Source organism: Pundamilia nyererei, unplaced genomic scaffold (genome assembly GCF_000239375.1).
Source record: "Pundamilia nyererei isolate P.nyererei 1_Seehausen unplaced genomic scaffold, PunNye1.0 scaffold00351, whole genome shotgun sequence".
NCBI lineage: Eukaryota > Metazoa > Chordata > Actinopteri > Cichliformes > Cichlidae > Pundamilia > Pundamilia nyererei.
The window spans coordinates 86468-114066 of record NW_005187752.1 but is presented as its reverse complement, the minus strand read 5'-3'; the positions used below and the strand labels follow the sequence as shown (position 1 = coordinate 114066).

At 47.0% G+C, this 27599-nt stretch overlaps 1 protein-coding gene across 4 annotated transcripts in view; it reads left to right on the top strand.

Annotated features, from left to right (window-relative positions):
- Positions 1 to 26490, top strand: part of flna (filamin A, alpha (actin binding protein 280)) — a 42416-nt gene extending 15926 nt beyond the window's left edge. The window contains exons 3-49 of one of the 4 annotated variants that reach the window (XM_013915707.1): positions 2316 to 2567; positions 4391 to 4488; positions 5816 to 5963; positions 6085 to 6203; positions 6278 to 6355; positions 6489 to 6651; positions 6732 to 6932; positions 8202 to 8339; positions 9290 to 9416; positions 9490 to 9626; positions 9713 to 9909; positions 10353 to 10466; positions 10549 to 10692; positions 10769 to 10892; positions 11073 to 11233; positions 11331 to 11421; positions 12333 to 12502; positions 12641 to 12758; positions 12962 to 13074; positions 13371 to 13520; positions 13641 to 13959; positions 14224 to 14397; positions 14486 to 14648; positions 14724 to 14884; positions 15014 to 15181; positions 15285 to 15408; positions 15811 to 15967; positions 16040 to 16229; positions 17324 to 17347; positions 17810 to 18057; positions 19135 to 19209; positions 19858 to 19957; positions 20040 to 20180; positions 20272 to 20400; positions 20501 to 20674; positions 21066 to 21227; positions 21358 to 21561; positions 21644 to 21796; positions 21879 to 22001; positions 22139 to 22405; positions 22493 to 22630; positions 22808 to 22923; positions 23777 to 23909; positions 23998 to 24174; positions 24260 to 24478; positions 24574 to 24771; positions 25158 to 26490. In XM_013915707.1, the coding sequence (XP_013771161.1) occupies positions 2316 to 2567; positions 4391 to 4488; positions 5816 to 5963; positions 6085 to 6203; positions 6278 to 6355; positions 6489 to 6651; positions 6732 to 6932; positions 8202 to 8339; positions 9290 to 9416; positions 9490 to 9626; positions 9713 to 9909; positions 10353 to 10466; positions 10549 to 10692; positions 10769 to 10892; positions 11073 to 11233; positions 11331 to 11421; positions 12333 to 12502; positions 12641 to 12758; positions 12962 to 13074; positions 13371 to 13520; positions 13641 to 13959; positions 14224 to 14397; positions 14486 to 14648; positions 14724 to 14884; positions 15014 to 15181; positions 15285 to 15408; positions 15811 to 15967; positions 16040 to 16229; positions 17324 to 17347; positions 17810 to 18057; positions 19135 to 19209; positions 19858 to 19957; positions 20040 to 20180; positions 20272 to 20400; positions 20501 to 20674; positions 21066 to 21227; positions 21358 to 21561; positions 21644 to 21796; positions 21879 to 22001; positions 22139 to 22405; positions 22493 to 22630; positions 22808 to 22923; positions 23777 to 23909; positions 23998 to 24174; positions 24260 to 24478; positions 24574 to 24771; positions 25158 to 25342 (7265 nt within the window). In that variant the 3' untranslated portion in view covers positions 25343 to 26490. The remainder of the gene's footprint in view (positions 1 to 2315; positions 2568 to 4390; positions 4489 to 5815; positions 5964 to 6084; positions 6204 to 6277; positions 6356 to 6488; positions 6652 to 6731; positions 6933 to 8201; positions 8340 to 9289; positions 9417 to 9489; positions 9627 to 9712; positions 9910 to 10352; positions 10467 to 10548; positions 10693 to 10768; positions 10893 to 11072; positions 11234 to 11330; positions 11422 to 12332; positions 12503 to 12640; positions 12759 to 12961; positions 13075 to 13370; positions 13521 to 13640; positions 13960 to 14223; positions 14398 to 14485; positions 14649 to 14723; positions 14885 to 15013; positions 15182 to 15284; positions 15409 to 15810; positions 15968 to 16039; positions 16230 to 17323; positions 17348 to 17809; positions 18058 to 19134; positions 19210 to 19857; positions 19958 to 20039; positions 20181 to 20271; positions 20401 to 20500; positions 20675 to 21065; positions 21228 to 21357; positions 21562 to 21643; positions 21797 to 21878; positions 22002 to 22138; positions 22406 to 22492; positions 22631 to 22807; positions 22924 to 23776; positions 23910 to 23997; positions 24175 to 24259; positions 24479 to 24573; positions 24772 to 25157) is intronic. The other 3 variants (XM_013915708.1, XM_005752283.1, XM_013915709.1) reach the window with 3 other exon arrangements.
- The last annotated feature ends 1109 nt before the right edge of the window (positions 26491 to 27599 follow it).

Sequence of the window (27599 nt, the reverse complement as noted above, 5' to 3'; positions counted from 1 at the left end):
TGGCTTTTGTGTGTGCAAGACATGAATCAAAGACACAGACTCGGAGCTGAATGAAGTCCTAACAATATTCCTTTATAGGGGACTGTCGTGTTGAACTAAAAGCAGCAGATTGTGTTCTCTTAATTGTACAAGTACTAAAACTAGTAGTGTTGTGTCTCTGCTGGGATGGCTGGCAGGCTGACACGCCCCTACTTGGCTGCTCTGCATTCTTGCTACACGTACCAACCTGTGGTCTTATTCAGACTCTGCTATCAGTACTAATAACAGTTTAGAAGTCCTGGGTTTATCTGTCCCTAGGCAACACATCTCTGCGCCCCTCCGCTGCTGCCTCTTTGCTTCTTTCTCAAAGTTCCCACAGTAGCTGGCCATCCAAGCATCTGATCCAGTTCTGTTTGATCACCCCTATAGAGTGTCTCTCACCCACCCACGCCAAACAGAAGGCAGCTGACATGTCATGTAGAGCAGCGTTGGCTGCTCGAGAGCATGCTTTTCTGTTGGCGCATGGATTCAGCCGAGCAGCCAGCTAAGACAGATTGTCCCAGTTCTGCATGTGCACAAACAGCTCGACTTGTTGAAGGTTGTTATGGGGAAAAGATTTCCTGTTGCTGTTCTGTTCCTCATCTTTATCTGCATCATGCATCCTCACGCTTTCACTGACTCCCAGAGAAGACCATTAATGCTGCAGTAGCTCCAGCAAAGGGCTCTGGTGGTGTCACTGTGGTTGAGGCTGGTTTGCTGTCACCAACAGTTATTCCAGTGTAGCTGTAAATTCAGGGGTGGGGAGTTAAGATTGCAATGAAGACTAAAGCAAAACAAAAACACTGCACGTAAAAGTGGGGCTTTGTTCGTATTTCAGAACTGGATCTCAGGTTCTTCCAAGAATCTGAACTTTGCCCCATTATTTCCTCTCTAACTAATAATCTGATCAACATCAGCTTGGAAACGCACAAACACTGCGCCACACCCGTTCCTCAAGGCCTGATCTTAGGACTCATTGGTCTTGCTTCTTGTGCAAGCTATGTGCATGCAGTAGCATTTATGTGGGCCGGTATGTGTGCTCATGCCCAGGCTAGCTTATGGTTGCATCACCTTTTACTCAGCTTGCAGCAGTATGTGGTTTAGACTTGAAAATAGAAAAATGCAAATACAGAAGTCGGTGTGCTGTTGGTGTGGTCGTCACAACTGGAACTAGTGTGTCAGTGTCTCAGTTTTAATGTGATTCAGCTCTGCATTCATCATGGCACTCTCTGTTCTGGAAGTTCTCACGCTATCGTCTGAATTCAGACAGTTCAGGCTCTAATTCAGATGAATTTCATGTCTTTGTCACGCTTCAGCGTCACGGTTTCATTAACACAAATGGAGTTTCAAAAATGGTCAAGTTTTATTACACTGCAAAAATGCATCAAAGACGTGTGAAATTAAAATTAGTTCAAATAAAAGGTCAATCTCACATTTCATTACACTTGAACTCACTGTGCTCATGAGTGAGCCACACTGAGTTAATAAAACACCATGAAAGGAATCTGTTGGCGTCTTCATAAATCCAGTCTGTGGGGATTCCAAGCTGGTGTACTCCCAGTGCTGATTTCAAGCCCAGCTAATTGGGAGGGTTGCATCAGGAAGGGCATCCAGCACAAAATCAGATGAGTCCATCCCCAACCACTGGGTAAATAGTGGAGCAGCCTAGAGTCCATTAGAAAATGACTGTTTTTTTTTACAGAGTCAGCGGGACTCTGTGTACATCCTGGAGTTTAATGTACTGAATCTCCTTTGATGTAAAGCAATAATGAGGTAGGTAGTTAACAAGTCCATGACTGGTACATGATGGTCAAATCTGCCGTCCTTGAAACAAATGCATTTACACTCGACGTATCCTCCAAGGTTTTCATATTAAAGCTTTGCAGCGGTGGCCCAAACCACAAACTGTGTTGCTGTACTGCCATTTGAGGACGTGCACTCTGTCCACCAGTGTCAGAAACCCGGCTTTTAATTTGCACTGTTATCCTCCTACTTTTAAAAAAAGGTTTGGGCTCTGAGTTAATGTCTTTTGAAATGCAGTGCTCCAAGAATGGACACATCTTCGACTTATGACAACCACTGGAAATTAGACCATCTGAAATATGTTTAAAGGGGGAGGGGCATGTATCCAGCCAAACATTAGATAGCAGGAGGAATCTGAGTATTTGAAGTACAGATTACTTCATGTCCTTGGCTGAGACCTTCTAGTCGTGCTTTGCTTTATGGTGGTCTAAGCTGGTTTCTAAAATAGAGGAACTTTGTGCGACTGTTTAACGTGACTCATATCTGGTCCCCAGACTCTAAAGCCATTGTTGATGGAAACCTGAAGCTGATCCTGGGTCTGATTTGGACCTTGATCCTGCACTACTCCATCTCCATGCCCATGTGGGATGAAGAGGAAGAGGCAGATGATGGCAAGCAGAAAACCCCCAAGCAGAGGCTGCTGGGATGGATCCAGAACAAGCTGCCTGAGCTCCCCATCACCAACTTCAACAGAGACTGGCAGACCGGCCGGGCCCTGGGAGCCCTGGTTGACAGCTGTGCTCCAGGTGAGCTAAACTGTGAATGTGTTGAGGTGTTCTGGGGTCTTGGGTGTGTGGGTGTGTTTACCCTACTGCTAGGGGCTGATCCTGAGACGAGCCCATTACCAAGAATGAGATGCATTTATTTCAGAAAGACAAGGCTCCTGTCTCGATGTTCTGCTGCTCCAGTGAAGATTCAGTATTTTTAAACATGTTCTTGGACACATGCTTTAAAGCACTATACAAATACAGGCCATTTTAAAAATTAGTCGCTTATTTATTTTATGTTAACCGATAAAGAATCATTAAATTTGGAGTGTTCAGCGATCACACCAGTGTGGTGAGAAGCTACTTTCAGCTTGTCCCACAGGCTCACAGTAGCAAGTCTGCATGTTTGAGTTTGACACCAGTCCTTCCTGACCTGACCCCAGAGGGGACTTGTGTCTTTCACTTCCCGAGGGAATGTGTAAACCATGTTGCTCTCATTTGGTAATGCGGCTCACCAAGTGAGACACACAAAGGTAGTAAATAACTACGCAAACAATAATAAACAAGAGCCAATCACAGTAAGTGACACTGCAGTGAAACAGAAAACATCTCCGTCACAAAGCAGCAGAAATGCTGAGGTGTGTGTCTGTAGAGATGCTAAAATCAATAATCAGGCCAACACAGTTCAGCATTCATTTAAAGCTGACGTGTGAAACGGTCCTCGACCCGTGTGCAGGTCTCTGTGGCACGTAGTGACACATTTCAGTCCAGCAGCTAGAGAGGACTTAAAGATTGTGGAACTAAGCAGTGCACTGACGCAACACTACCACTCAAACTGCACGCCAACCTCGCCTCATACGTCTAACATTAAACACACAGCAGTGACTGACAGCTGGAGGTTGGGTGAGGGGAAAGCATGATATTCTCACGTGTCAATAAAACAGATGGGAAGAGTGATGATGAGCAGCTAGAGGGGGGGTACAGAACTCTGTCGGGGGACAAAGGAGGTTTCTGTTTACATGCTTGGAGTGTTTGGCGTTGCTATGGCTCACCAGCAACCTCAAGCTGGAGACGAGGCCTCCACAGAAGCAAACAGATTTACTGCAGCGTCCTGAAATGACAGCCATCAGACTTACCAGCAAGTAAATAACTGCTGACATGGCCGCATTTCCAGGACAGGCTCATCATTCAAGGGCAGACATGTCTGGGAGCCAGAGTTGCCCACACCTACGTACTGCTGCAGAGATTAGACATTCTGCCTTTATCTTCTGGATATCATCAAGGCTACAAGTTTGGAGTCAACATGTTGTCCTTAATTAGACAGACTGGCTATAACAGGAAGCACTCCATGTCTAATTAATCAGAAATGCTGTTTCACTGTGTAAAGGGGATCTACTCTGCTTTTACTCAAACTTCTTATTTATCTTATACAGCCCTGGCACAGCTCCTCAGTGCAACCTTAAACAGTGGCTGGGTGGGGCAGAGCTGTATGCTTCAGATGACCATATTGGGGATTTCTGCTCTCATTGTCAAGACATCTGAGTGTTGGAGCCCTCTGAAGCCAGGACACATGATTTTAAATTATGCAAGTGTTAATAAAAATATGGAGCAATGACAGAAAATTAGCAAAGACACGACAGATCCACTCTCGGTGGTGAAATGCAGAGCTAGCTGAGCTTATACATGTCATCAGGAAAAATGTCCACTCTGCATTAGCATTTCTAGCAAGTTCAATATCATTAAACACTTTTTTTTTTTTTCTCTCATTGAGATCTTCTACTCGTCATAATCAGTACAGCCAGTACTATAAATGAACCCTTCTGCTTCATATAGTGAATCCATCTGACCTCTTATTCCTGCAGGTCTGTGTCCTGACTGGGACCAGTGGGATCAGACAAAACCAGTGGACAACGCACGTGAAGCCATGCAGCAAGCTGATGACTGGCTCGGCATTCCACAGGTGACCTGATAATGAAGGAGTAACATTAAAGCTGGATATTGGAACACAGTTCAAGCACAATCATGTTTTCCCCATAGCTAACGTTTAACCAGAGTTATCTGCCTTTTGGAGGGAAATGCACTGCTTCCTGCTGGTCACTGTGGCCAGTCACAAGTGTTTTACAAATAAGCAACCGTTCACTTTTGAACAGATTTTGCATATAAAGCAAAAACCTGCTTTGAGTTAAGGTGGCTTTGAGGATGACTGCATCATCTGCAGTTAATCTAAATGGAGGTAAAATGATGGAGCCTTTCACTGAGGACTGGTCCTTGAAACTTGTTGGAGACTCTCATCCACAGGCTGAGAGGCTTTACAGAAGCTGCTGACTGATGGGTCTTTGGGCTTCTGGTTAACAGCAGGTGAACTTTTAAAATAAGAGTGTGGAGGTTGTTCACCAGTAAACTCATCGTGTTCTTTCAGACTGTTCATCGTTTGCAGTCAGTCTGCCATTAGGCTGGTGTAGGTGATCATGCTACGCTCTGGAAACTATGACTGAACTCTTATCCACACCTGCTAATGACTTCACTCCCTCCGACACCAAACACAAGGAAGTGGTGCATTTCCTGAGGGTGATTGTTATCTGCAGTGAAGCTTTTTCCTTTTGGTCACCATCACAACATCTATCTTTGTACAGCAGCTCGTTTTTGAATCCTTACACAGTGGTGCAAGTATTCTCTTATCTGAGTGATGGTCCCAGGTGATGGCTTTTTTTTTTGCTTTTTTTTTTATTTTAAAATTGGTCAGTGAACACACACACACACACACACACTAGAAACGGTAAATCGTTCTGGTGCAGTCATGTGGGGAAACCTGACATTTGAGCCCCTTTTCAGCATTTACCAGGGAGCTTTGAAAGTGAACTCAGTTTCCTGTGCCGCCTGTGTGGCATAACGGTGCTGTGTGTGTGTCAGTACTGTTGGCATGATTGGCACGCTACAGCGTGCTGACAGTTGGCTCTGTGGTCGCTGGCGTTTCCGCCTTCAGCCGTGCTTCTGCTAAGAAACTGTCGGCGTCCTTCCCCTCCAGACTCTGTGGTTTGTCTGGCTCCTGGTTTGCGTGCGACTGTCTCAGGTACTTTCTAAATGCGTACAGGCTCGTGTGTGTGGTTTTAATCACACAATCAAAACATCACTGGGTTTGCCTGTGGGTAATCTCCACGGTAACTGATCAAGCCCTGCCTCCGTCTGCACAGCTGTCACCTTGGTTCTCCTACTACAAACATGCAAACAAGTCGTGGGGAGGGCTGCCCGCCGTTACATTTAGAAAAATGTTCCTCCTCGTCTCCTAGGTGATAACCCCTGAAGAGATCGTGGACCCCAATGTGGACGAGCACTCAGTCATGACCTACCTGTCACAGTTCCCCAAAGCCAAGCTCAAGCCTGGAGCACCTCTGCGACCCAAACTCAACCCCAAGAAGGCGCGTGCCTATGGCCCAGGTATGCCGGCATGCACGCGCATCACCACATGCAGCTGATGCACCTTTGCTTGTATCCACAGAGAAACTGTGAGCCTCATACTGCAGTGAGACATTTTTAACATGTTGTCTGTTGTGTGAAGGCGTCGAGCCCGTTGGTAATGTAGTGATGAAAAAGGCTACGTTCACCGTGGAAACCATCAGCGCAGGAATGGGAGAGGTGCTGGTTTACGTGGAGGACCCTGCAGGCCACAGAGAGGAGGTCTGTGATCCATCCTTGTGTGTAACTTCTACTTTCAGTTTTGTTCATTTAAAAACGATTGTGTCTGTGTTCAGGCTAAAGTGACGGCCAACAATGACAAGAACCGTACCTACTCTGTTGTCTATGTCCCCAAAGTGACAGGCATGCACAAGGTGAGTGAAGAATTTAATGTTAAAGATGTGAGAAATAATCCCTAAAGTAATCTTTCATGTAGAAAATGGGTTTTGCTCCACAAAGCAGTGATTACAGCTAACATGCCATTTTCCTGCTCTCCTTCCTTTGTAGGTGACTGTGCTGTTTGCAGGGCAACACATCTCTAAGAGCCCCTTCGAGGTGGAGGTCGGCATGGCTCAGGGAGACTCCAGCAAGGCCACAGCACAGGGACCGGGCCTCGAGCCCTCAGGAAATATTGCTAACAAGTCCACTTACTTTGATGTGTACACAGCAGGTAATGTAGGTTTGTGCAGCTAGCTGTAACATCAGGCCACATGGAGTGTTTAACTGTGTGTTTCCTCCTGTTTTTCTAAGGTGCTGGTGTTGGAGAGGTGGAAGTGGTGATCATGGACCCTGCAGGGAATAAGAACACGGTGACGTGCACCATTGAGGACAAGGGTAACAGCAGCTATCGCTGCACCTACAAACCCACCCAGGAGGGCCAGCACACCATTTACGTGACCTTTGCTGGTGGTCAGATCAGCAAGAGTCCTTTCACAGTTGATGTGGGAGAGGGTGAGCATATGTTAAAGCTTCACTGAGTGTAAATCTGGGAGGATGTCACTGCTAACTGAACACTTCTACCACAGCAGCCGTTTTAAAATGTGTTTCTGCTTCTCCTGTGTCTAACCTCTGCTGTGTTCCTCTGCTGGATGTTATGTCCTCTTCTCTTTGATAGAAGCCTGCTGGCATCTGTCCTCTCTCTGGAACAGCCTCTTCCTTCCTGGGATCTCTTTGGTACCTACTCTGTCGTGTGTGTGTGTGTGTGTGTGTGTGTGTGTGTGTGTGTGTGTTTTCCCCCCTGTAAACTTGCTGTGTGTGTCGGCTGCCTGTAAACTTCACGTGACTCGAGCGTCCACAGTGGTGTGAATCTCCTTATTTGGTGTTTTCAGCACATTTATGAAAAAACACATTCCCAGAAAATTAAGCTGTAGTGTGTTTGATCAGGAAACCAGTTCCTCATTACAGCCAATCTGTGGTCTTAAGTTAACAGTGACCTGGGTTATTAAGAATTATATTTACATGATTTAAATGGCTTTTAGCAGAACGGTGGGTGTGGCTGCTACCTAATAGTAACTCGCTGTCTTTTTGAGATCCAGTAAGACGTCCATGCAGCCCGAGTCTGTCAGACAGAAAACAAATTCAGCTTGTATAATGGGCTCACAGAACAAATGCATTTGCTTTGGTGTTAAATGGAAAGAGCTGCACGGGTCCTACATTAACAAAGTAGTGAAGGGTTGCCACTTGCCAAGTATAGGCTGATCCCCTACTAACTGATAACGTTTAGATCATGGGCTGAAAGACATTAAAAACAAAGTAACTTTGGTTTAAAACAAAACACAGAACAATCTTCTGCCATTAATGTGGTGTCTCTGTGTCCAGTAGCTTTTGCAAGTGCAACACATCTGAATACAATAACATGGACCATATCTTGAGACACTTTATCTTCCTGGAAGGCTTCCTTTGCTTTCTGCACTTGGTCTCTTTTACAGTTTTAATAAAGTGATATGAAGGGATATCCCACTTCCTGTGTGAGGATAATGGCTCACTTCCTTCCCTGTGGTCTAAGAATTCCCTCTGCAGGAAAGGATGGGTGGATAACTGGGGGCATGCAGGGTAGTAGGAAGGAGAAAATAACATTTGCTTTCCAGCAGATCTGGAGTGTGATGGATGGTTTGTGTTTAATGTCATTCACCTCACACTTCATTGGTCTTGTCCCCACTGAAATGTGGTCATAATGTTACTCGGAGCCGTGCCCGTCTCACTCGCTCTGTTTGTCCACAGCGTGTAACCCCAGCCTCTGCAGAGCCAAGGGTCGTGGTCTGCAGCCAAAGGGCCTCCGGGTGAAGGAGACTGCAGACTTCAAGGTTTACACAAAAGGAGCCGGCACTGGGGAGCTGAAAGTCACCATCAAGGGCCCCAGTGAGTTCTAATCCAAAAGTTCATATTGGTTTTTGTGCTTGAGGTGGGATTAATGTTTGCAATCTGAAGAGAGAAAACCCAACAAACGAATAAACACATCAGTAAATGAGGTTGTTGGATTTACAAAGCCCCAGATAATCTTTAGCTAACTGACAACAAACCAACAGAACAGTGAAGACAAACGAGCACAGCCAGCTGTTGTCACTGAAAGAGTAGCTCCTGACGTCTGCAGCCCTCCTCTGCGCTTCTTGACATTCAGACGTTCTTCACTGTTCACATCAGTCTTTGACAAATGCACTGTTATCACAGCACAGTAAGCCAGCTGCACAAACACCAGCCTGATCAGGCTGCAGAATCTGCTTCTTGTGTCCAATGGGAACAATTTTGTGCATAAAGCGATCGTGGCTCAAGAGTTGGGAGTTCGCCTTGTAATCGGAAGGTTGCCGGTTCGAGCCCCGGCTTGGACAGTCTCGGTCGTTGTGTCCTTGGGCAAGACACTTCACCCGTTGCCTACTGGTGGTGGTCAGAGGGCCCGGTGGCGCCAGTGTCCGGCAGCCTCGCCTCTGTCAGTGCGCCCCAGGGTGGCTGTGGCTACAATGTAGCTTGCCATCACCAGTGTGTGAATGTGTGTGTGAATGGGTGGATGACTGGATATGTAAAGCGCTTTGGGGTCCTTAGGGACTAGTAAAGCGCTATATAAATACAGGCCATTTACCAAAGCATTTTAAAAATGTACCTTTTTTTTTTTTTTTAATGCAACCTAAAATCACGATCGCCTCAGAGGATTTCTACTCTGAGCTATGGTTTTGTTTTCTTAAATGTGGTTCTGAGTGGCCAATGAATCTATTGTTTGTGGTTTCACTACAAACAGACTGGGGATGCTTCCTCCTTCCTAAAATGATAAAGTAAGACTGGATTAAAGAAATAATGCAAAGGCATCTTGTTCACAGAGGGTCTGGAGGAGCCGTGTAAACGGAAAGACCTTGGAGACGGTGTGTATGGATTTGAGTATTACCCAACCACACCTGGAACATATTCCATCACCATCACCTGGGGAGGACAGCACATTCCACGCAGGTACACATGGGCGTGCAAACAAAACACTGATTCCAACTTGTCATTGTGACTGACCATTCGATGCTCTGTTTAGTCCCGTGGAGGTCAAGATTGGCACTGAGGCTAGCCAGCAGAAGGTGAGGGCCTGGGGTCCTGGACTGGAAGGAGGCGTTGTTGGTAAATCTGCTGACTTTGTGGTGGAGGCTGTTGGAGACAATGTCGGTACACTGGGTAAGTGCCATACGCGGGTGTGGGGTCGGTCCTGAAAGCATGTGCAGATCATCTTCAGTTTCTTCTCTGAAACTGTTGTTCTTCAGGTTTCTCTGTGGAAGGTCCGTCTCAGGCCAAGATTGAGTGTGATGACAAGGGTGATGGATCGTGTGACGTGCGCTACTGGCCCACAGAGCCTGGCGAGTATGCCGTCCATGTGCTCTGCAACAATGAGGACATCCAGCACTCTCCCTTTATGGCTGAGATCGTCAACCCACCAGGGAAAGACTTTTACCCAGACAAGGTATGCGCCCACCCAGAGAGATGCACATGGAGATTATGGACGAGTCCATCTAACAATCTTTCTTCAGTTAACATTAGTTTTCATGACTGTTGCCTCAAGGCCTGAGATCATGGTGGGAGTGGATGGGTTAAAAACGATTGTGTGAAGGCAAAGGGAGACTTCCTGCACCCAACACTTGATGCAGTTCTTGGTGTCAGAGGTGACGCACAAGGTTTCAGGTTTTAGATTAATTACTTTTTCATGTAGTGTTTTTGGAAAACTGTTTTTAATAGGAGACATTCTTTGTCTAATATTAAAAACTGATCTGAAACATGTCAGTGTGATAAATATGGAAAAAGATGGTAAATCAGGAGGGAGGCAGATAGGTCTTCACAGCACTGTAGTGTGTAAATGCTATTCTGGCTGTAGTACATGTGGGGTTTTTTTGTTTGTTTTTTGTCTAGGTTAAGGCGTACGGCCCAGGCCTTCAGAGCAGTGGACTGGCTGTTGGAAAACCCACCGAATTCACAGTCGATGCCAAGCAAGGAGGAAAAGCTCCTCTGAAAATTGTAGCTCAGGTATGTCTGGGTTTGTTTATGACCAAAAATATGGTAAATATGTATTAAATCTGAGTGAACTAATCCCTTGTCCTCTGCACAGGATGGTGAAGGCAATTCTGTGGACGTCCAGGTGAAGGATAATGGCAACGGCACGTACAGCTGCACCTACACCCCACGAAAGCCTGTGAAGCACACTGTGATGGTGTCCTGGGGAGACGTTAACATCCCTGAGAGTCCGTTCAGGGTGAGTATGCTCTGCTATGCAGGCTTCGCCTTTTCTTCTCACTGAGTGTCCTGAGTTTTGGTGTTTGTGCCCACAGATGAATATCGGAGCAGGCTGTCATCCAAACAAGGTGAAGGTTTCTGGGCCTGGAGTGGCAAAGACGGGCCTCAAGGCCTTCGAGCCAACATACTTCACTGTTGACTGCTCAGAGGCTGGTCAAGGTAAAGCTCCAGAAAACGGAGAGTAAAGCGCGCAAACAAAAGATCCGGTCAAAGCAATATTCCAAACAACATGTTTATGAACAGATATTATAGGAAATGTATTTCACCCAGCTGCTGTTTGAGGCTGTAGAGCTTTACCTATAACATGCTAACGTGCTAACCTTTGCCCTCGGCCATCAGGTGACATTAGCATAGGCATCAAGTGTGCCCCGGGAGTGGTGGGACCTGCAGAGGCTGACATCGACTTTGACATCATCAGGAACGACAACGATACCTTCACCGTCAAATATACTCCCCCTGGAGCAGGCAGCTACACCATCATGGTGCTGTTTGCTGACCAGGTGACTCTGAATCCTTGAGTATTTATATCGGTTGGAAGGCAGACTGTTTCCACGACTCGGGGTTTATTGTAATGTTTGTCTTCCTGTTTGCGTTCAGGCTATTCCAATGACGCCCTTCAGGGTCAAAGTGGATCCTTCTCATGATGCCAGCAAAGTCAAGGCGGAGGGACCGGGACTCAGCCGCAGTGGTAAGAACACGAAGCCAGAGGGCGCTAACAAAAACAGGCGTGGCCACATTCGATTGGCTGTAGATTGAACGCTCAAAGGTTTGACGGTCAGTGTCAAACTGCATGGAACAACTCTTCATAGCTCTCAATGCTTTAACATCTGTAGCAAGAACTTGTTTGACAAAACTGACAAGATCCAGATTAAAATCACAAGGATTTAAAAACAAGAATAAACAGGGTTAGAGCTGCTTTGCTAATGGAAACAGGTCCTTCTGAGCTGTCATGTGACAGTCTGACAGAGGTAAGATGGCAAAGATGAGTCACATCTTTGCCATCTTACCTTACCAGTGACTTTATTTGTACAAGTCACTGTTCCTGCTCATTAGCTTAAGATGTTGTCATCTGGGCGGGCGGGGGGCTGAAATGATTGTTTTGTGACAGACTCCTGTAAAGCTGTGGCATCCCAGAATAAATGTATGAAGCTGGATCACACTTATTAATCTCTTAAGAGCCAGACTGGTACTGCACACCTATAATCGTCACTGTACACTGCATATAAATAGACTTTATTTGAACTAATATAATTCAAATCAGTCATCAACTGCTTCAGTTAAATGCATCATTTTAATTTGGCTCAAGGTAGTTTGGTGTTTACACTGCAGAAGAAACGCTGTGCTAAGCTGGGTAGCATTTTAAATCTGTTACTTTAAGTCTTTTATATATCTGCAGAGCTACATTTACACATCTTAATCTTAGTCTTTTGTCTGCTGTGAGCTGTTACCCGTGGACCCTGAAGCACCCCGAGCATTTCCTCTAAGTTGTAAAAGTTTCCTGCTTATTGAAACGTGTTGATACAAAAGCTTGTATGACATGCTGGGTGATTACTTTTATTCTAATTAGACTCCCTAACCCAGTTGAATGCTGTCTTTCAGGCGTAGAGCTGAACAAGCCCACTCATTTCACAGTCAGCACTAAAGGAGCAGGAAAGGCAAACCTGGACTGCAGCTTCAGCGGCCCGACCAAAGGAGAGGCTGTGAAAGACTTTGAAATCATCAACAACCACGACAACACACACACTGTTAAATACACACCCGTGCAACAGGTGAGAGAAGAATGCTCCCACATGCAGTTGTGCTACGTTGTATCATGTGGCTTCTTATCAGAGCAGTAAAGCATTCTTCTGGCTGTTATGCATCATATTAAATGGGATTGTGTGGATCGCTCCTCTTTGCTGTGACAGGGTCCACTGGGAGTTGCTGTGACCTATGGTGGAGATCACATTCCCAAGAGCCCTTTCAGCGTTGGCGTGGCGCCCACACTGGACCTCAGCAAGGTCAACGTGACCGGCCTGGGAGACAGTATGTACCTGTGCCACTGTTCTTGTCCAGCCACACCTGACAGCAAACCTCAGCCTATATAAAGCCTACTGTCTAACATGAATGTTTTCACCATGGCTTTCTCCCTTGCATGGTTGTCAGTATGTTGATGTGTTTATAAAAAAATCTAAGCTTTTCAGGCAGATCAGAAGTGTCAGTGTGTTTTCTTTGGTCTGTTCTTGCAGAGATGACTGTCGGCAAAGATCAGGAAGTGACTGTCAAGTCAAAGGGTGCTGGGGGTCAGGGCAAGGTTGCTGCCAAAGTGACTGGACCAGGAGGGAAACCAGTGTCCAGCAAAGTATGACACCAAATCTCCTTTCTTAACAGGACAATATAGGAGTCAATGTTTTTCTCTTTGAGTCTTAAACCAGTTTCATCCTGTTTTTGGTTTTTAATAAACATTTTATTTATCCTTATTGGTAAAATCAAAGTCCACTCCACCGCTGTCTTACACTTCCAGCCACTTATTTGGTCTCCCTGGAAGTTCTCCTTGGATGTTGGAGAACTCTCCCAGTGTTCCAGCACTCTTTCAGTGCCACGTATTTCTCTCTCCTCATGCCTCTGGTAAAGTCACGTTAATGTGTTTTGTTCCAGGTGGAGCCTGGGCTGAGCCCAGAGACTAGTCAGGTGAAATTCATTCCCCGGGAATCAGGACCATACCAGGTTGAACTGACTTATGATGGAGTGCCCATCCCTGGCTCCCCCTTCACCCCCACAGCTTACCCTGCAACAGACCCCTCCAAGGTTAGCCACAAGCACTGCTGGATCTTCTTAAACCTGTGTGAAGTGAATTGAATTAATTCAGCTTGACATGCTTGCAGATTGGAATCATTGATCTTTGTTCCGTGTCACCTTTCCTCTCAGGTACGTTGCTCAGGCCCAGGTTTGGAGCGTGCCAAGGTTGGCGAGACAGGGGAGTTCATTGTGGACTGTACCAATGCCGGCCCTGCTGAGCTGACTATTGAGATCATATCGGACAGCGGCACTGAGGCAGAGGTTCACATCCAAGACAACGGAGATGGAACCTACACGATTACCTACATCCCTCTGTACCCCGGCTCGTACACGCTCACCATCCGCTATGGTGGCCAGGATGTGCCCAACTTCCCTGCTCGGCTCAACGTGGAGCCTGCCGTTGATGCCAGCGGTGTTCTGGTGTTCGGACCAGGAGTGGAAGGCAAAGGTGAAATAACGTGTGTGTGTGTGTGTGTGTGTGTTCCTTTTTTGTGGGGCTGGTGCTGGTTTCTTCCTCCCATTATCACCATAGTCTTATTGATGGGAGCTGATCTGATCTGTAGATTATTGCAGAATTCAGATGAAATTGGGCCCCAGCTTGTGTGAATAACGTTATGTGAAGAATAAAGGGAGCTGTGTGAAATGTAAATGACAGACTGGTCTCATTTTAAAGGACATGAGCTTATGTGTACTGTATGTTCTGTCCTTTCAGGAGTCTTCCGTGAGGCCACTACAGACTTCACTGTGGATGCTCGCGCTCTCACACAGACTGGAGGTGACCACATCAAAACCCACATCAGCAACCCCTCAGGGAGCCGCACGGATGCCCTGATCACAGACCTTCGGGATGGAACCTACAATGTGGAGTACACTCCCTACGAGGAGGGTGAGTTAAAGTGCAGCAGTGGGTACAGTAACTGAGCGTTTTTCTTCTTCTCCACTTTGAGTTGAGTGTGTGTGTGTGTGTGTTTCAGGCCCACACACTGTGGAAGTTTGCTATGATGGCTCTCCGGTACCAAAGAGCCCGTTCCGTGTTGCTGTGACTGAAGGATGCGACCCGGCTCGTGTTCGTGTGCACGGCCCTGGTCTGAAAGGTGGCACCACCAACAAGCCCAACAAGTTCACCGTGGAAACCAGGTGAGACGAGTTCATGGTGGTGTGTCACAAATCTGTTTCCTACTCCTATTGTGAAAGTCTTTCTTCCCCGTGCAGAGGAGCAGGTACTGGTGGCCTGGGTCTAGCTATGGAAGGTCCGTCGGAGGCCAAAATGTCCTGCACTGACAACAAGGATGGCAGCTGCAGTGTGGAGTACATCCCATACGAGCCTGGCACGTACAACCTCAACATCACCTACGGAGGACAGCCCATCACAGGTACCGAATACTGTTTTAGTAGTAGTAAGAAATACAACTGTGAGAAGAACATCCTTTTGAAATGTACTCCATCCCCTGTTGTTAAGCAGAGGCTTTAAATATCGTTTCCCTCGTGCTTGTTCTGAGCAGGAAGTCCGTTCTCTGTGCCCGTCAGCGACACAGTGGACAGTACCAAGGTGAAGTGCCAGGGTCCCGGCCTCGGCAACAATGTCAGAGCCAACATTCCTCAGGCGTTCACAGTGGATGCCTCCAAAGCTGGAGTTGCCCCACTGCAGGTCCGAGTACAAGGGCCCAAAGGTGATCTGGCTTCTAACATTTCTCCATCTATGATTAACTGTGTACCAGAGAGCTCTTAGAGGATGTTAAACTTGGTATTTGGCTTCCTTCTGTGTGTGTTCAGGTGTGGTGGAGCCTGTGGAGGTTGTGGATAACGGTGACCAGACTCACACAGTCAACTATGTTCCTACTCGAGAGGGACCCTATTCCATCAATGTGTTGTATGCTGATGAGGAGATCCCACGCAGGTAACTCTCAGGCAGTGTATCAGCCTAAATATGCACAAATTTTAATCCATTTCCTAATATCTAACCGTGATGATCAATGTCTGCCTGTGACCAACACAGAAAACACAAAACGATGTTAGTTTTGTTTTTCTGAATAGAACCACATTCAAAAGCCAGTAATAAATCTTTGTAGTTCCTGCATTATTAGAATGAAGTAGCTGAAGTCTGGCTGGAATAATAACTGTGCTGTCCGGGTGATCTGCATGCTTTACCATAGACTGTCATCTGTCTGCATGGCTGAATTCGGCTAACGACACAGCTCGTTTCATCAGGCTGCTAGTGAAACCTCTAACCCGCCCGTGGTTTACTCGGCTCTGTCGATGAGACTGTATCCCACAGCCAGTCCTTCTCTCTCTTTGTCAGCCCGTACAAGGTGAAGGTGCTGCCCACCCATGATGCCAGCAAGGTGCGTGCAAGCGGACCCGGCCTCAACACCACTGGAGTGCCCGCCTCTCTGCCGGTGGAGTTCACCATCGATGCCAAAGATGCAGGCGAGGGACTGCTGGCAGTGCAGATCACTGTGAGTGCTTGGACCACACAAGCATGGAATCAGAGCTGCGATGTTTAGCTAAGGCTTTGTTTTCTCCTGAAGGACCCAGAGGGGAAGCCCAAGAAGGCAAATATCCGTGACAACCATGATGGGACCTACCTGGTGTCTTATGTGCCAGACATGACTGGCAGATACACCATTCTCATTAAGTACGGAGGAGACGAGATCCCTTATTCACCCTACCGAATCAGGGCTCTGCCCACCGGAGATGCCAGCAAGTGCACCGTCACAGGTATGTCCAGGACGGGCTGCTGCAGCCATAGACGTTGAGTTTTGTTATTCTACCAACTCAGTCGGCTGTACTGCTGATCAGTGTCTCATCTCAGCAGGAATAATTAGTGAAACATATTGTGTAGAATACTGACACACAATGATTTCCAACATATCTGATTGTTATCAACAGTATATGCCCCACATTTCCACCTGTTGCTATTAAAATCCAGAGTTCCTGCAGCCGGGAGAGGTCAAAGGGTTTTTACTCAGAGCCACAAAACGTTTCTCTCCTCTCTTGTGCAGGAATAGTTGCTCGTACAGGATTTTATATATTACAGAAAATGTTGCACAGTTCTTTGAGCGGTGCAGATTTACAAATGGGTAAATACTTACAAATGCGTCTACAGAACACAAGGATTGAGCGCTCAGCGTGTCTTTGAACTGAAGAGTCAGGATCTGGTATTTAAAGTCGAGCGTTGAGGAAGTTCCAGTTTAATCAGTCAGCTGTAATCACATGCAGAGCTTCTGGTTCTGAAAGCGAAGCTTGAATGTTTTCTAACAGCCAGGTAGGATTACCTGCTTTGGTTCTTTAAGTCACCTGATGCATGACATCAGTGAGTTTGAGCTCAGATGATAGAAATCCTGTTTTTGGATTTTATGAATTAGTCAAACATACATGAATGAGACACTCTTTGGTTAACTACAATGGCAACGATTGAAAGTCTTCCTACCCACCCACACCTGAGGGCTCACGGACATTTGGCTCCACAGATGATTATGTGAGTGGTTTGTTGGAGGTCATGTGATCTAGAATGCCTCTCAGTGTACCTGCAGCTCGTATCTCATCAGTTTTTTTTTGGTTTTTTTTGTGCATTGGTATGTGGCATTTCTCACGCTGTGCTCCTCAGTTGCACACTCCTACTCAGCCCGGCCACACACACACACACACACACACACACACACACACCCGCCCCGCTTCACACTCCCCCACCGTTTGTTTCATCCAACTGTTTGGAGCACAGTTATTGCCACCCGTCACCTCCACCCCACCTGACTGTCTTTTATTTGTCACTTTTCTCTGGCTCCCTCGCTTCTCACCGTTCCTACTTTCAGTCTCAATCGGCGGTCACGGTTTAGGTAAGCCTTTTTATCATGTAGAGGACCTTCTGTTGTCTTTTTCTCAGCATGGAGGATAGTGGCACCAGCTTTCAACAGGTCATCCCATCCTTTTGCTTGTTTCTCTTCTATATTTCACTTTCCCAGACTTTTTTTTTTTTCTCCCCCGCCTTCCATCTCATTTTACGCTTCCTCTCTCATAACTGTGTGTCTCCATTTTATATTGGACAAACTAATGGACTAACAGAGTAGGTGGAATGGCACTCTGGCTAATCTAGCTTTCTGTTCATACATGGAAACTGTAACTGTTATTGGTAACGATATGAGCGATGGTAATAACATGACTAGATTCAGCTTTAACCTGGTCTTCTGGTTGTGGAATGTGCATGCTGAATGTTGCGTCTGGCAGTGCGTTTGTCTGTGTAAGAAACGACTTAAATGCTTTTTTTTTTTTTTTTTTTTTTTTTTTTTTAATATCTGAAGGTGCCGGTGTTGGCCCAACTATCCAGATTGGCGAACAGACGGTTATCACGGTGGACGCCAAGGCTGCCGGAAAAGGCAAGGTGACGTGCAGCGTCTGCACGCCAGAGGGGGCGGAGCTTGACGTGGACGTGGTTGAAAATGAGGACGGCACATTCGACATCTTCTACACGGCGCCACAGCCTGGCGAGTATGTGATCTGCGTCCGCTTCGGAGGGGAGCACATCCCTAACAGTCCGTTCCAAGTCACGGTGAGTGATCTGCACGTGTAAGCCTGCTCTGCTAGAATCTCATGAAAACTTCTCCAAGTTGAGGGTCATTCTTGATAACTGTATCTGACACTGAGAAGCAGAGTTCAGTCTTAAGCTGCATCCACAGTGAAAGCAGGCTGCAGCTTGAAGCTGGTGACGCGAGAATACAAAGTCACCGACATGAGACGATTATGGGCGAGATAACTGACAGGAAGTGGGCCCAAGATAAACTGTCCTCAAATTCTAGGCAAGCAATTTAAGTGAGCACTAATAAGGGCTGTCCAAGTTAACGTGTTAGTGTGGATTAATCCGTCATCACGATGAAATTTATTTTATTGCAATTAACCCATCTGGAGTGCAGAATCACTCAGAATCCCTGAAATGTTTGTCGACACATTTCAGACAGTTTGTCAAAAGGTTGTGTGTTCTGCGCTCAACGCTGGGTTAGTCGAGCCCTGCTGCTAGTAAGAGTGACAGAAACCACCGACTGAAGAAAAATCATACACAGTCCGAGATTCCAAAGCCCTGATTTAATGTTTTAAAGTCACACATGTTGTGTTGCTGTGGAAGTGGGTCCAAAAAGCAGCTTTGGTCAGTATAGGCAGAGTGTAAGCACGTTCTGTTTTTCCGGCTGCAAAGGTGGACGTGGGAGCTTTATAGGACAATGAGGAGGTGCAGCTTTTGTCACACCTGTATTGGCTTCATTTGTCATTGCTCAGTCCCTTCATACTCAGTACTCTCAGTAAGATGGTGTAGAGGGGCGGGGCCTTTATGAGGACAGATTTTAAATTCAAATGAGCAGCAGCTGATGTAGACGTGGTAAGAATTACAAGTTGATGCAGAGTGTTTGTGTTGCTCGTCGGTACAGTAACTACTGAGCTGGTTGTTTACCAGCAGTTACAGGTTTGTCAGAGCCCTGGACCACAGATGCTTTCAACTACTTCCCCTACAGAGGCTTTGGTCCTGACGCCTGCAGCCGTTTCTCTAAATCACTTTGACTGCCGTTTTAATCCGCTCCAATGCCTTATCTTTTTCACTCTCTCAATTCCCTCCACCATCCCTACCTACACCCTCCAGGCACTGGAAGGAGCTCCATCAGACCAGCTCATGCAACAGAGCCAAATGCCCCAGTACTACAGTCAACAGCCCTGGGTATCTAAATCCTCAGCCTCCAGTCTCTCGGCCTTCTCGGCTTCAGTTTTGCTTCTCCCTGTTGTCCCTTTGTCGTCTATGGTGCACATGGTCTCCTTTCATCATTGTCTGCTGTGTCTCATTGCAGGTGTTTCATCACTGAGAGGGTGCTTTCTCTCGTTTCTCTCTCCAAACAGGATGCCAGGGACACATGGACGGTTCAGCAGAGCTGCATAATGTTAAAGTTCAGGGTCCAAAGCCTACTGTATGAGCTAAACAGTGGTTTCCTTCGTAGCATGGGACCAAATTATATATTTACTCAAGCATTATGCAGCCCTTGTGGACAGTGCTCCATGTCGACCTGGCTTCAGAGGGGAAAAAGGCCATTTTGAAAATCCTAAATTTGGCCGTCCCAGCTACTCCACGTTTTTCAAAATGGCTTTCCGATGTTTTGTCCCCATCCTGCTCTTGCAGCTTGTCCGTACCATCATCCTGACCACGGTCGCCATTATCATTCCATCTCATCGTCTCATCCTCTGTTCATTGTTGGCGTTTTCCTCTTCCATCCCGCACTGTGTTCACTTTGTGTGACATGTTGTCACTGTAACCAGAACGGTTGCCACGATCTCTTAACAACCTGTGATCTGACTGGTGCACTCTGTCTCTCAGGCAACAGACCGACCAATGGGAATGAACGGGCTGGATGTGGCAAGTCTGAGACCGTTTGACCTGGTGATTCCATTCACCATCCAGAAAGGAGAGATCACAGGTAACGTCGTCTTTATAAACGCGTAATTTGATCATAGTGATGTGTGTCATTGTGTGTGTCATTGTGTTGTCCTCTGCTTCAGGTGAGGTCCGAATGCCATCGGGCAAAGTGGCTAAGCCTGACATCACAGACAACAAAGATGGCACGGTTACTGTCAAGTACGCTCCCACAGAGGCCGGCCTGCACGAGATGGATATCAAATACGACGGCATCCACATCCCTGGTATCTGCACACATTTAGGACTGTGTGGGCTTTAAAGTGCACTGAGAAGATGGTTTGGACGTGCGACACTAACCGCTCTGTCTGCCAACAGGAAGTCCCTTGCAGTTCTACGTGGATTACATGAACAGTGGTAATGTCAGTGCCTATGGGCCTGGCCTTATCCACGGGACTGTCAACAAGCCAGCAGTCTTTACTGTTAACACCAAAGATGCTGGAGAAGGTGGGTAACAGTTACACCTGTGGAGTGCAATTATATTGGCTATGACTTACCTGCCGCCTCAGATTTGAACACATGTGACGCCCGCTGATCATCTTTGTAGGGGGTTTGTCTCTGGCCATCGAGGGTCCGTCCAAGGCTGACATCAGCTGTGTGGACAACCAGGACGGAACCTGCACCGTGTCTTACCTGCCAGTGCTGCCGGGAGACTACAGCATCCTTGTTAAATACAATGACAAGCACATCCCAGGCAGCCCCTTCTCTGCTAGGATTACTGGTAACTCTTTCTACATCAGAGTAGACATCCATGCAGCCCACACACTACAGTAATGTAGTTCCTCCCTTCCTGCTGGATCCAGAGATGTTCCAAGACTACATGCCTGGAAACTGAAACGATAAAAATCCAGTTAATTTATTAAGGATACGTGTGTGAGCCGACAACAGCAGCGTTGCTGTTGACACGTTTTTATTGGCTTTCCCACTGCTCCTGTAGCACACACCACCCTCTCCTCCAGTCAGGTGTGGGTCGGCCTCCCCTGAACCCACTGCTCCACCCCCCCCACACACACACACACACACACACACACACACACACACACACAAAAATGATAGAAAAAGTGCATTTATGCCATTAGCGTGTGCCCTAACAATCACTACTGCATCTCTAGGTGACGATTCGATGAGGATGTCCCATCTGAAGGTGGGCTCGGCTGCAGATATTCCACTGGACATTGGAGAGCTCGACCTCAGCCAGCTGACAGCCTCTCTTACAACACCCTCAGGGCGAGAGGAGCCCTGCCTGCTGAAGATGCTGCGTAACGGTCACGTTGGTGAGTGTGCGTCTAAGTTTGCTAAACAATGAGTCATCAGAATATTTTATGGTTCCCTAAGTATAACTGGGGGGATGAAACTGGCTGCATGCTGGTTGGCGCGTTGTTAACCCTCCTCTGTCTGTCTTAGGAATCTCCTTTGTTCCCAAAGAGATTGGCGAGCACCTTGTTAACATCAAGAAGAACGGTCGTCATATTCCCAGCAGCCCAATTTCTGTAATGATCAAGCAGTCAGAGATTGGTGACGCGAGCCGTGTGCGTGTGAGTGGACAGGGGCTGAGCGAGGCCAGGACCTTTGAGCCTGCAGAGTTCATCATCGACACTCGTGATGCAGGTATATGCTCAGTGAAAGCATAGATGCTGTCATTTTATTTTTTACACATTCATATTTGTCATGCTCATCTTTGATGCATTAGGCTACGGTGGCCTGAGCCTCTCCATTGAAGGCCCCAGCAAAGTGGACATTAACACTGAGGACCAGGAGGATGGCACCTGCAAGGTCACCTACTGCCCCACTGAACCAGGAAATTACATCATCAACATCAAGTTTGCTGACCAACATGTGCCAGGTGCTTACATGAAACAGTCGGATTACAGAGGAGGCACATGTTTTGGTTTTGTAAAAGTGAATTTGTTCATGTGTATACACAGGAAGTGCTTTCACGGTGAAGGTAACAGGGGAGGGCAGAATGAAGGAGAGCATCACCAGGAAGAAGAGGGCAGCATCGGTTGCAAATGTTGGCAGCCAGTGTGACCTGAGCCTGAAGATCCCAGGTGAGACGAGCAGGAACTCGTATTTAATTCTCCATCTGTGCTTGGGTCTAAAGGGGGAGGTTACAGCCTTCTCACGGTTAGGTTCTCTGACGCTAGGTGATTCTCATGTTTGTATGTCTACATCTGTGCGTCCTCAGAGATCAGCATAGCGGACATGACCGCTCAGGTGACCAGCCCCTCTGGTCAGGTTCACAAGGCTGACATCATGGAGGGAGAGAATAACACCTACTGCATTCGTTTTGTGCCTACTGAGACCGGTGTGCATACAGTGTGTGTGAAATACAACGGCGTGCATGTGCCTGGGAGCCCATTCCAGTTCACTGTCGGCCCCCTGGGTGAGGGTGGCGCTCACAAAGTGCGTGCTGGAGGGCCAGGCCTGGAGAGAGCGGAGGCTGGAGTACCAGGTTGGTGTGGTGTCTGGGTTGTGAGTGCAGAATCCAGTGTGTAATTTTACACTGTATAGCTAACTCTGTTTTGGCATGTGTGTGTAGCGGAGTTCAGCATCTGGACGCGGGAGGCTGGGGCCGGAGGGCTCAGTATTGCTGTGGAGGGGCCAAGCAAGGCCGAAATCGCCTTTGAGGACCGCAAGGACGGCTCCAGTGGGGTTTCCTACATCGTGCAGGAGCCTGGTGAGAAGAGACAGAGCCTGTGCTGCACACTGAATCACATTTCTAGTTTATAGTGTGGTTTTATGCTTCAGTCGTACTCTGACCCTGGTCCTCATATATGTGCGTGCGTGTGCATGTCGTCCTGTCACTGTTTTGTGCTTAAGTGACACTCTCACTGACTGATGGTTCCCCGTGTAGGTGACTACGAGGTGTCGATCCGCTTCAACGACGAGCACATCCCCGACAGCCCCTTCATCGTCCCCGTGGCTTCGCCGTCAGACGATGCCCGCCGACTCACTGTTGCCAGTCTTCAGGTGAGGCTCTGAGACACGCACACATCCGTATGCACACACCACCAGGCCACAGTACACCGCATTGCAGCAGCAGAGTGTTGGTGACTTTTGTGCTAGATCATATGTAAAGAGACCAGCCTTTTATTTCTTTTTACTGTAGCAGCTCTGTGGGTTTTTTTTTTTTTGTTTTGAGCGTGGATACCTCTGACAGCAAGTCAGCTGTAGTGGTTTGTTTTGCATGCACTGGTAGCAAAGGTACAGACATGGGATCACCATCAGCTGCTGCTGCATTGCTGGGCAGTGCAAGGGCTTCTGGGATACGAAAGGACTGTGTGTGTTTCTCGTGCCTCATTCTAAAGGCTCCCAACAGCCTCTCGTCTCTGAAAGTCTTGTGGGCGCTAAAGGGTTAAAGAGGTTTAACATGGGCTGTTCTTCCTGTTCATTCACCCATAGAGCCATGTGTCAGTGTCGCATCATCACACAGGCCTTTGTCATCACTGCATACATGCGTGATACCAAGACACTGGAGTCGTGCTACCCAAAGTCTACGTCCACACAAAGTACCTGCTGCTCACTGAAAGCATATCGCGCGTTCTCTAATATATTACAAAATGAATGGTCAGACCACCTACTAGAAACACTTGCAGGAATCTTCATGTGCACACGGACGTGCACAAGCAAAAATATGATGCATGCACACCTTTTCACTGCACAGCCCTCCTCTTTAGCCTTGTTAGCGACTTCAGGTAAGCTATGTAAGAGTGGTGGTTATGATGTGGTGACCTTTTGCTGACTTGCTGTGGGCAGCAGAGGCATGGGGGTTCATTTTGTCCTTCGATGCAGTGTTTAATTCTGTGAGTGTGTTGTTGAGCAGGAATCGGGTCTGAAGGTGAACCAACCAGCGTCATTTGCTGTCAGCCTTAACGGAGCAAAGGGTGCGATTGATGCCAAGGTCCACAGCCCGTCAGGAGCGCTGGAGGAGTGCTGCGTCACTGAGATTGACCAAGGTAACCTCAGGAAAACCAACCCTAACCCAATCAAAGCACTTGCTAAGCTGATGTGATGTGTTACACTGATCTGCCTTCTGTTTGATAGATAAATATGCAGTCAGGTTCATCCCCAGAGAGAATGGTCTCTATCTGATTGATGTGAAGTTCAATGGAAGTCACATCCCTGGTAGTCCGTTCAAGATTCGAGTCGGAGAGACCGGCCAGGCCGGAGACCCTGGGATGGTGTCTGCATACGGACCAGGACTGGAGGGAGGCACCACAGGTAGCACTTTCACTCTGAGTGCAAATCAATGAAATTCCTTTGCCTGTTTGATGTCCTCTATATCCTGCCTGTCATTTACCTCCAGGAACATCATGTGAATTTGTGGTGAACACGAGCAACGCAGGGCCCGGGGCTTTAGCGGTCACCATCGACGGGCCTTCCAAGGTGAAGATGGACTGTGTGGAGTGTCCCGAGGGTTACAGGGTCACGTACACCCCGATGGCACCCGGCAACTATCTCATCTCCATCAAGTATGGTGGTCCTTACCACATTGTGGGAAGCCCCTTCAAGGCCAAGATCACTGGTGAGGAGGAATATTTTCATCATTATTTTATTAAATGTAAAATACTGTAATGCCTTCAGCTTTAACTCGCACTCCTCTTCCTCTCTGTCTTCTAGGTTCCAAGCTTGTGTCCAGCCACAGTATGCATGAAACCTCCTCTGTTACTGTAGACCCTGTGACCCGTGCCATCAGCTGTTCTCAGCAGGGCGCTCCTATCCAATCCGATGCCAGCAAGGTTGTGGCTAAGGGCCCAGGCCTGACAAAGGGCTTCATTGGTCAGAAGAACAACTTCAGCGTTGACTGCAGCAAAGCAGGTGTGTAAAGCTAGGATATGCATGAACAGAACACAGGTCAGAGCGCTATTCAGGATCAGATGTTGTATTTTGTGGTAAAGTCGCAAGTATGACAATAGAAAATCCTGCGGTGTGGCAGAGCTTTCATATGAGCTGCTTTCACTTGACATTTAATCTGTTCATGCAAATGGACATCTGAAGGAAGGCCTGTACTGCCAGCACTCAGCGATGGTAGTTTGGTGAAGCTGTTGTCAGGACTCGTCTCTGAGGAAAGGCTGTGCTTGTTTTAGCAACGCAACAATGGAGGAATTGTCCACACCCTTCAGCAGTGTGGCTGCTTCTGCACGACACGCTCTGGGGCTGATTCTGATCTGATGCAATCACTCACCTGATAACATCTTTTGCAGGTCGTAACATGCTCTTGGTTGGCGTGGACGGTCCTAAGGTCCCATGTGAGGAGATCCTTGTGAAACATCTGGGCAACCGCATGTACAACGTGAGCTACCAGCTCAAGGAAAAGGGAGAGTACATCCTGGTGGTGAAGTGGGGCGACGAGCACATCCCCGGCAGCCCCTACCACATCACAGTTTAAAAAAATAAAAAAGCAAAAATCCAGCTCTGCAGATTAGAATTGTACCACTGTTTAAAACGACTTTCTCCAGTTTAAGCCATCATTGTGTACAGCTCCACGTCCCTCCCATGTTACCAATGACTTCATCAGTGTTGCCCTCAGCCAGATTCCAGGATTGGATATTTTAAAATTCCATTCAAAGTTCAGTGCATTGAATATTCCTTTGTCTACAGTCAGTTGCTCCATTTTCTGTTTTCATTCTTCTGCTAAACGCATTCAGTAAACTTGGGGATGAGAACGACGCACCTTTTCATATTACTGTAAGCTAGCAGTCAGTCGTGCCTTAGGCGATTTTCAGTGGATTTATGAGAAGCTAGTGTAGCGCCAGTAGAGTCTGGCCCCCTGCTTTGGATGGAAGTTACTGTTTACACTGGAGGAGTTACTCTGACATACACACAGTAAATAATGGATTCACTCTGATATGAGCTTCTATGAGAACACACACATGTCTGTTCATTACACCAGAGTGTTCATGATGCTCTGTTACTAACCCAGCTGTTTTACCTGCTGCTAGTGTGATCCAGGTTTAGCCACTGCTGTTCTTAGTAGGAAGACGCATTTCACAGTAGCTTGCTCGTCATCCCGACACTGCTGCCTGGAAATGCCACTTCCTCGGTTTGTTTTGTTTTGTTTTTTTTTGTTTTTTTGTTTTTTTGTGGAAAGCGTGCCACCAGTAATGGCCATCCATGTCCATTAGGTTGTAAGAACTCTGATAAAGAGCCCAATTCCCTGGCATGAAACGTGAGTGTGCAGTGGCTCACTGCCTTGTATGTTAAAAAGGGAAGTTTCCAAAGTTGTGCTTAACAGAAGGGCTGACAACGACGATGATGGTGTGGTTCATTGCGTCAGAGGGAGTGGACAGATGCTAGTTTTTTTTTTTTGTTGTTTTTTTTTTTTTTGCTCAGTGTTTTAGATCTCACCAGTTTCCCCTTCAGCAACACCCACCCCTCCCTCCTCCCCTCCCTTTGTCCTTCCATCTCCGCTCTGTGTCTAATCTGTTTCTGAACAAAAAAAAGAATCTTGTCCAAAATAAAAAGGCTTTAAAAATGATTGTAAGACAGTATTTTGATACACAATAAAGTTGTCTAAGTATTTTTCTGTCATTCTAATGGTTGTCTCATTTCTGTACATCCATCAACTCTCTTCCGCTTGTCCATTGTGTCAAAGTAACTGACGATAAAACAAGGAGATTTTAATTTTCTGGTGTTTTGTAGCAGGCAACCACCTCCGTGTGTGTGTGTGTGTGGTTTTTTTTTTTTTTTTTTTTTTTTATATATATTAGGAAGTCACAAGCGAAAGGAGAACACACCATGGCACATTTAAACAAGGACAAATAATTTATTATTGAAGTAAACATCAAACAGAAGCTGTCAGTTCAGCTCTGAGGAGCGGGCAATCATAATGAAGAAGTTTGAGTTTTAAGCTGCGATTCATACTTTTGGTCACCAGATGTCACTAAAGAGGACTGAAACTCTTCGGTGCCTCAGAAGGCTTCACTCGGCCATCACTACATGTTAGCACATCAGCCTTGATTAACGCAGAGTAGTTTGGACCCGGAAGCAGGGTTCATACGGCATCACTTAACAACCGGTTAGCTGTTTGGTGGCTGATGAACTAGTTTGGTGAGATTCTGGCGTTTCTGGCAACATACATTTAGGGTTTAATGGATCGAAATGAGATTATTCAAACTAAAATGGATTTGAATCAGGAAACTGATACTTTTAAACCCATCCCTACAGTAGCGGTTTTTGATATGGATGGTTGCCCGGGGCATCGTGGTGGGGGGCGGCATCACGGGCATCGGCAAAAAATATATAAAATTGCTGGTTCTCATGCTCCCTCGACATCAGCCAGCGCATATTGGGAATGGCATAGGCACCGATCGGTTTTCTATCGCCCATTTGCTGGCAGTAAGGACGCCCTCCGTTTGCAAGGTGCGCCTGCTGCTTGTGGCACAGGGAGGAGAGGGCGGGGGATTCTCTGGCTGGCTGGAGCAGCATCTAATAACTAGGGCCGGGTATTGTCACTGATTTCTAGAATCGATTCTGATTCACAAGGTCCCGAATCGATTCGATCCACGATTCGATTAAATTCGATTTGTATATGGGAAATTTTGACAGTCAGAAATATTATAATTCTGATCAGTAAATTTACATATTTTTGTATCTATAAAAAGGAAGCTGGCACACGCAAGACTTTATCAAAGGTGTGAGCGTCA